General features: G+C 28.9%; 1 protein-coding gene across 1 annotated transcript; it reads left to right on the top strand.

Annotated features, from left to right (window-relative positions):
* Window positions 1–2,563: 2,563 nt before the first annotated feature.
* On the top strand, window positions 2,564–3,751 carry LOC131998020 (uncharacterized). The gene has a single exon (XM_059369976.1). The coding sequence runs from the start codon at window positions 2,564–2,566 to the stop codon at window positions 3,749–3,751; it is 1,188 nt and encodes a 395-aa protein (XP_059225959.1).
* The last annotated feature ends 6,039 nt before the right edge of the window (window positions 3,752–9,790 follow it).

Raw genomic sequence — 9,790 nt, 5'->3', positions numbered from 1 at the left:
AAAAATCAAAAATGTATACAATCAATAAATTTGGAGAGAGCGGAAGTAAAAACCAAGTCAACAATGCAATGCTAAAATTGAGTTTAGGTAGATCACTTGGAATTACTATTCACAACAATGCTTTAAACTTTCATGGGAAGAAAATAACTAATTTAAGTGCTCCCTCTGATCCTGATGATGCTGTAACAAAAATATTTTTGAAAAAAAAAATAGATAAAATCGAAAATAAAATCAAAAATCAGCAAGATGAAATACTTAGAAGATTCGAAGAATTACAGAACAAACTAAAAGAAGACATACATATAGAAAAAATGAAAGAATATATTTTCAAATGGGTTGAAGTGGAAAAAATTGTTCTAGAAAATAAAAAACATATTGAAGCTATAAACAGTGATTTAACTAAACTAAAAAGTGTGATTGATCAATTTAACAACAACTTGAGTACCAATTTGAATATTTTGAAAAATCATAATATTGAAGATACGAAAAAAATTATTGAAGATACTTTAAAAATAATAAATATCCGATTTGATTCCATCGAAGATTTTCTTTTTCAAAGTATTGGATATACTAGAAAAAATAAATATTTTAATTAAATATTTAAAATCAAAAATAAGATATAGTAGAGGGTATATAACATCAAAACAAAACAATTTTTACTTCAATCGACAACATCAATATGGAGCTTAACCAGGATAAGAGAGAAATTGTTAATGAACTACACAAGCAAGCACGAAAAAATTTTGGAAGGAGACGAGTGGTTATGAAGGGTATCGATGATTTGTGGCAAGCGGATCTTGTTGAAATGGGTAGTTATGTGAACTTTAACAGCGGATATCGATATCTTTTAACCGTTATAGATACATTCTCGAAAAAAGCTTGGGTTGAAGCAATAAAAAATAAAACAGCTCAAAGTGTAGTAAAGGCTATGCAGAAAGTTTTCAATCAAAGTAGTCGAAAACCCAAAAATTTACAAACTGATGATGGAAAGGAGTTTTTTAATAACAATTTTTCTCAACTTATGCAAACAAATCATATAAATCATTATTCAACATACAGCACTCTAAAAGCATCAATCATAGAACGATTTAATAGAACACTGAAAGGAAAAATGTGGAAAGAGTTTAGTTTTCGTGGAAATTATAAATGGATTGATATATATAAAAACCTAGTTAATATATATAATAACACATTTCATCGAACTATAAAAATGTCGCCGAATGATGTGAATTCCTTAAATGAGAAATCACTTTTAGATTCAGTCTACAACAACCTCAAGGTATTTAAAAGACCAAAGTTTAAAATCAATGATAATGTGCGAATAAGTAAATATAAACAACATTTTGAAAAAGGATATACACCAAATTGGACTACCGAAATATTTACAGTTAAATCTATTAAAAATACAAATCCTAATACATATATACTTAAGGACTATCAAGGAAGGGATATAGAAGGTGGTTTCTATGAATATGAGCTATCAAAAACCAAATTTCCACACACATATTTAGTGGAAAAAGTGATTAGAAGGAGAGGAAATAGACTTTATGTAAAATGGTTAGGATTTTCTTCAGAGCATAACTCTTGGATAAATGCTAATAATATTTCACAATAAAAGAATAATCAATTACATAAATCATTTATTCTAACGTCAACCGTAGAGATGTCGATAACATTAACCTTAAATGATGAAAAATCAGTACTTGTCGCCAACTACTTTCCACCAATAATTTTGAAACAAAGCTATGTTTGCGGTTTAATAAGTTTTGATACATATCACTCAATACCAAATGTTGATGAAGAGAACAATAAATTTCATATAGGTGGACATGAAATAACTATTCCTCTTGGATCATATGAATTTTCGAATATATCTGAGTTAATAACGGATGAATATCGCAAGCTTAATAAAAAAAATGGAAATCTTATTATGAAAGCAAATTACAATACACTTCAAACATATCTGAAGAGTACGCTTGATCCAATTTATTTTGATAAAGAAAACACTATTGGTTCATTATTAGGTTTTAGTAAAAGAGTACTTGAATCGAATGTTGATCACTATTCTGATAAAGTGATAGAAATTACAAAAGTAAACACTATAGTTATTGAGTGTAATATTGTAACAGGATCCTATATAAACAACAAGTCAGCGCACACTCTTCATCAGTTTTCACTCGTCGTTAGCCCAGGATATAAAATCACGGAAAATCCTACTAACGTTATATATCTACCTGTTAATACAAACACAATAAATACCATTGTTTTGAAAGTTGTTGATCAATCTGGAAAATTGATAAACTTTCGTGGGGAAAAAATTTCAATTAGATTACACTTGAAACCATCTAAAGAATGATAATATTTAACAAAAAGGAGGTATTTGCGGATATAACAATCACTCAACCATCAACTTTGAAGGGATACACAACTAAAATATCACATCACCACAACAGGAAACATAAAGGATTAAAAAGGAAAAAGAGAAATATTTTAAGTAAAACTAACCAAGAGTTCCTGGAAAGTTTGGGTTTCACACTAAAATAATAAAGGGTTGAGTTTAAAAATGAGTAACATTATTAATGTTTTACAAAAACCACAATTTGATAATGCTATAATAAGAAAGGAGTATCACAGCTATATATCATATTTACAATCATTTCAAAATAATGATGAAATTAGGATTTCCATTCAAAACCAAGACCTGTATGTCGTTCCTGGTGAGAGTTTTTTATACATTGAAGGTTTTGCAACAAAAGCGGACTCTACAGTATCAGCATCGATAAAGTTATTAAACAATTGCATAGCACACTTATTTGATGAGATAAGATATGAACTTAATGGTATAGAAATTGATCGTACACGTCATTTGGGTATAGCAACAGAAATAAAAAATTATGTATCATTAAATGAAAGCGAAAGTCGAAATCTAGTCAACGCAGGATGGGCTCCATTTAATACAGATGATCTTACTCTTGTGAGTGGATATTTTAATTTTTGTGTTCCACTGAAAATGCTTCTTGGATTTGCTGAAGATTTTGATAAAATTATAGTTAATGCTAAACATGAATTAATTTTATTGCGATCAAAAGATGATACGAATGTATTGAAATCTATCATTTCCAGTGAAACCTGTAAACTATCAATTTTAAATATTACATGGAAAGTTCCACATATTCAACTTGCTGATGTATACAAGCTGCAAATGCTTAAAGTAATTAATAACCGTCAACCACTAAATATATCATTTAGAACATGGGATATGTATTATTATCCTGCAGTTCCATCGAATACAAAAGTTTTATGGAATGTTAAGCTTGCAAATGAAAATGAGCGACCACGTTTTCTTCTTTTAGGATTCAAAAGTAGTGAAAAAAAATTTATTCACTGTGATATAACAAACATTAAGGTTCATTTGAATTCTGATACATATCCATATGATGATCTTAACCTCAAGTTTGATAGGAACCGTTTCGCCCTACTTTATGATATGTATATAAAATTTCAACAAAGCTATTATACACGTGAACCGCAACCTCTATTAACGCGCGAAAAATTCAAGGGTGAAGCACCGATTATTGTTCTTGATGTAACACATCAAAATGAAACAGTAAAAACTGGCCCCATCGATATACGAATTGAATTGGAAACATCTAAAAATATATCACCGAACACATCTCTATACTGTTTAATTATTCATGATAAAATGTTTGAATATATACCTCTAACAAATGAAGTAAGAAAATTATTGTAAATGTAACTATATTTTTTATCTATAGAAATCATAAAATAAATAAAAAGCAAAAACAAACACAAACAAAATGATTTTTTTTATTAATAATGTAAAATTAATATATAGGTGAGTTGTTTAAATGTAAAGAGGGAGAGGTAGAATTATTGTTTAAATATAAAGAGGGAGAGGGAGAGGTAGAATTATTATAAATATAAAGAGGGAGAGGGAGAATTAATGTCGAGAAGAGAAAGAGAATTTTTATTTCGTGTTTGCTTTACATTTATAGAATATATAAGGTTGGGTATTTATACTACATTAATTAGTATCTCTCCAACACACCTCCAATAGTGTAGATATAAGAAAATAATAAATTAACATAATGAAATTATATTGGGTATTACTTTGTTTTGTTATACTTCATGTAACAATTCATAATTCATTATCATTGCCAGTTGTATTTGATTCCACAACTGATTCAGCGTTATCCATTACATCTGATCCTACAATCGACTTAAATTCAAAAACCGTTGAATTTAATTTAACACTACCAAACAAAGATATTCTTAAAGTAAATATTTCATTTGTTATGATGAAAGAAAGTGAAATATTAGAAAACAGAGATGATTTTTATATAAAAAATGAAACAGATGATGCAGACTTATCAACTAGCACCACTACAATAATTCCTATAGAAAGTGAAGAAAAATATTTTACTGTCGATGAAGCTATAGAAGCATTTCGCAAAAGGTTAATTACAAAAGAAGCAGATATTGGTGGTATACTGGATGCTGCAGAACCTTTTTATCGTCATTTTAATTTACAATATGAAGATTTAAATATACCAATCCGTTGTACTTATGATAGTAACTACATGTTACGTCAACTAAAAATAAGTTGTTTTGAATATCGTGAAATTGAACAAGAACGAATTTTAAGTAATGGTGAAATTGAGAAAGTTCGAGTTCAAGATCTCAAAAAACATTTAGAAAATATTGTAATAACTGATATTGAGAACTATACTCAAACATATAAAATGGAAATAAGTTAGAAAACAGCAATTAGTTCTCTTATATACATTGAATTGAATAGTAGTATGTATTTAAATAAATTAATATACGTTGTTGTTTTAATTATCATATATAGAATATATCCTAGTATTCAACAACAACAACAACAATACTATCCAATACCTTACAATAGATGTAATCAAAATCATCAATATGATAGATATAATACCAATCAAAATGCTATTTTTGATGGTGACACTAGTAAACGTATAGAATTTCGAATAAAACTATCAAATAATACAGGAGCAAGAGTATATTTATCAATTCAATTATTAAATAATGCAACAATCGATGAGTCACTAACAACAACAACAACACCGAGAAATAGTCAAACGGATAGACCTAAAATTTTTACTATTGATGAAGCCATTGAAGTATTTAGAAAAGACTTAATAGAAAAGGAAACTAATATTGGTGGGATCATTCAAAGTTCTACAGTATTCTACCGTCATTTCAACTTAAAATATGAAAATGTAGAAATTAGACTCATATGTAGCTATTACAGTAACTACACATACCGCAAACTCAACATTTATTGTTTTGAGTATAATGCTAATAAATTTGAGTATAATTACAAATATAATCAAAGTACGAATGAATTTAACCCATTATTTGAAAGGGAAGAAAATGGTATAAATATCAGGACGCTTGATGTTAATGATTATTTGCAAACGTTACACATGAGTATACAGTAGTTCTCACCGGAATAAGAAAAAAAGCAATATGATTAAAGAAATATATAATTTTTTAAAAACATTTACCAATATCGTTTCCGAAGAAGATAAAAATAAATTAATTAATATAAAATCTCATCTGGAATTTGTGGATAGTTTAAAATGTAAAGAAAGTAAATTTGGTAACCACTATGACTGCTGTGTTTGGTCAAATGATAACGCACAATGTGGTCCAGATACATGTAATTGTATATTCTATGATATGGATAAAAGAAAGGGAGAGGCAGCTGCTGCGAAAATAATTAAAAATTATAAAAATATTTACAATACAGTTAAAAACAATCATTGTAATTTTAACAACCGATGAGTAAAAATGTCTAAAAACAATTTCATAATTATAGATGTTCAAGGTTTTTTCTTAAATAATAAATTTATTGCGAAGGAAATTTGTATTTTTGAACATAATCAGACAATTAAAAAGTTTATTATATACCCCCCTTGCAAATTTTCTTCCTTATCATTAAAGGAAAAGATTACAAATAACTGGCTTACGAAACATTTTCATGGGTTGAGATGGAATGATGGTAACATAATTTTTAAAGAATTTAACGATTATTTAAATAAATTTATAAAAAAACAAGAAAATCTAACAATATTTGTGAAAGGATGTGAAAAACAAAAATGGATAAAGCAATTAATAGAAGAAGATATAAATATAATAAATTTAGATGATGCTAACTGTTCAAACATATGTAATCTTTATAAAAATAATTTGCATATGAAAATTTGTAGTTATCATAAACAACACCCTAATTATAGATGTGCTGAAAAAAATGTTATTTTATTAAGTCAATTTATTAATGTTTTTTTAAAATAAAGCAAATAAAATAAAAACATATCGTTTTTTCTTTATTTAGGATATATAAGGCTATGTAATGTAAGTATACATTAGTTCCTTTTTTCATTTTGTTGGGGTAACTTCTCAAAGAAAATGATATTATCAACGAATATAAAATATCTATTAAAAGAATACAACTCCTACATTGATAAGGAACATAAACAATTTTTTGAAGAGATGATTGAAGAATTAAGGATATATAAAAATGTATATACTTCATTTATACAAACAACACATGGAATTCATACATGGGACTGCAAGCTGAACTCGATAGAAAATATAAATATTTGTAGTTGTATAATTAAATATAATCGTTACATCCTATTACAAAAACTCTACAATTTATACTATCGCATTCTTTGCAATAAAAGTGTAATCAATTCTTAACTTCAACTTGAATTTTTTTAATTTCCTTTACCGCAATTGGGTTTAGTAATATGTGTGGTATAGCAAATATTAATAAATATAAGTTAACCACCCTGTTCGCCCCTCTTCCTTAATGGAATGTTCATGGGCACATTTACATTGTTGCATTGCATTTGCATACGTTAACCACTATACCACCCTAGTACAGAAAACTTTTCAATTTATGTTATAGCAGCACTTTTGAGTTTGAGCTTTGTTATTTTCTTCACCACCATGATTTAAATTTAAAATTATGAGAAAGCATACCAGGCATTTGTGGAATTATATAAACGTGAAACCAATTATTAACTTCAACTTGAATTTTTTTAATTTCCTTTACCGCAATTGCGTTTAGTAATATGTGTGGTATAGCAAATATTTATAAATATAAATGATTGAAATTTTAAATTATGAGTAAGCATAGCAGGTATTATATGTTATCCACTGAAAACATGTTTACATAACACCCTAGTACAAAAACTGTTGCAGGCATATGTGGTACAGTATATTTTATAAATATATATTAACCACCATAACACCCTACCATAAAAACTTGAAACCAATTATTAATTTCAACTTGAATTTTTTTAATTTCCTTTACCGCAATTGCGTTTAGTAATATGTGTGGTATAGCAAATATTTATAAATATAAGTCAATCACTAAATCATCCTAGAACAGAAAACTTTTCAATTTTTATTATCGCAACACTTTTGAGTTTGAGCTTTGTTATTTTCTTCACCACAATGATTGAAATTTTAAATTATGAGTAAGCATAGCAGGTATTATATGTTATCCACTGAAAACATGTTTACATAACACCCTAGTACAAAAACTGTTGCAGGCATATGTGGTACAGTATATTTTTATAAATATATATTAACCACTATAACACCCTACCATAAAAACTTTTGAGTTTTGTGGAAATATATATTTTTTATAAATATATGTTAACCACTGAAACATTTTTATGAATTAAATTTAGCTCATGAAAAATAAATATTAACCACTATAAAAATTCTGAGTTTTGTGGAAATATATATTTTTTATAAATATATGTTAACCACTGAAACATTTTTATGAATTAAATTTAGCTCATGAAAAATAAATATTAACCACTATAAAAATTCTATATGAAAATGAATTTGTGTGTTTTAGATTTTTTTAATATAAATACAAAGAATTTTTCCAAGTCTTCATCAGAAAAGTTGTGAAAATCAAAATTAAATCATGTTGTTTGTTAATTTTTGCGAAAAAACCATGACATTCGAACTATTTGAAAATGGTTTGTCACTAAGCGTCGAGGACGCTTGGTCACACCCCAAATTTTTTTCAAAAATTTGGGATGATTTAATCCTTGCGAAGATTAATAAATATTTAATTAATTCAGCGGATTTAACCAGAGAAGGTAAACTTCTCCAAGAGGCGGAGCTATGGTTATCATTTAACGTAAAATTTCATGATCCTACTGCTCGATCCATATTCATTGTGGGATACTTGTATCATGTTGATAACTTAGACGAAAGAAATCCTGCAGTATATGTTGAAATTCAACTGGATGACTACGACGTGGTGTTATTTAGACGAATTATGCCAGAAAATTAATAAATAAAAAATAAACTAAAATTTCCTGGGGCTTGTCCCTTACAGCTTTTATTTTTAAATAAACTAATATATATGTCCTTTATTTACAATTGGAAATATTAAATATGTTACAATAAAATATAACCATTACAATAAAATATGACAAATAATAAAATAAACTAAATTATATATTAAAAAAATTTTTGGTTGGTGTTAAATTTCCTTGGGCTTTTCTTTTTAAATAAACTAAATTAAAAAATAAATAATAAGAGTTTATAAACAACTAAATAAAAAAATATACATAAATTAAAAAGATTTTTTTTCGGTTTTCAATTAAACTAAATTATATATTAAAAAAAAATTTTTGGTTGGGGTTAAATTTCCTTGGGCTTTTCTTTTTAAATAAACTAAATTAAAAAATAAATAATAAGTACAATATGAAACCGTTTGCCCTTTTTATACGAAAACAAATATAATTTTTTACTCTTGTTCTTCCTGGGAAAAAATAGAACTACACTGACCACAATTATTTCATCACACTCCAGTGTGGTGGTCACACAACATTCAACATTAATCATAAACTCTCACACTCAAACCAAACTATAGCCTGCGGTCAGCAATCTACATCACCCACCCTCCAACACTAGTTGAAGTTGGGCGATGAGTCATCATCGAAATCTGCCACTGCGCCCTGCGATCTGCGCCCTGCGATCTGCGCCCTGCGATCTGCACCCTAATGTCCGTCCACACATTTCAACCGGCGGCCCGTATGTGCTCATACCCCCCTGCGGTCGCCACCTGCGCTACGATCGGCTGCGGTTGCGGTCGGGTGGGGTTATGACGTCATCAATGGGGTGGGGTGGGCTGCGGTTATGACGTCATCAATGGGGTGGGGTGGGGTTTGCGGTTTGGGGTGGGGTGGGGTTTGGGGTGGGGTGGGGTTATGACGTCATCGATGACTCATACTCTCGATACTCAAAGTTCCAAAACCCTCTTATATATACTACTCTGCCATATAAACCGATCTTGGGTCTTGACTCCTTGACCCTCTAGAGAGTGCAATTCTCGACCGATTTGACTGAAATTTGGCACGTAGTGTTTTGATATCACTTTCAACATCCGTAATAAGTACGATTTAAATCGGTTCATAATCTGGTATAGCTGTCATTTAAACCGATCTTGGATCTGGGATCTTGGCTTCTTGAGCCAATAGAGAACGCAATTCTCATCCGATTTGGCTGAAATTTTGCATGAGGTGTTTTTTTTCTCACTTCCAACAACTGTGCTCAGTATGGCGCAAATCGGTACTTAACCTGATATAGCTGCCATATAAACCAATTTGGTATCTTGACTTTTTGAGCTTCTAGGGGGCGCAATTCTCATCTGATTTGGCTGAAATTTTGTACAACGGCATATCTCATGATTCTTAACATA

Source organism: Stomoxys calcitrans, chromosome 5, assembly GCF_963082655.1.
Source record: "Stomoxys calcitrans chromosome 5, idStoCalc2.1, whole genome shotgun sequence".
Classification (NCBI taxonomy): Eukaryota; Metazoa; Arthropoda; class Insecta; order Diptera; family Muscidae; genus Stomoxys; species Stomoxys calcitrans.
Note: the sequence above shows the minus strand (reverse complement) of the source record. Positions and strands in the feature narration are given on the sequence as shown.

Bases quoted from the DNA above. Each gene is read 5' to 3' on its own strand.
- LOC131998020 (XM_059369976.1), top strand. From the start codon at position 2,564: ATGAGTAACATTATTAATGTTTTACAAAAACCACAATTTGATAATGCT.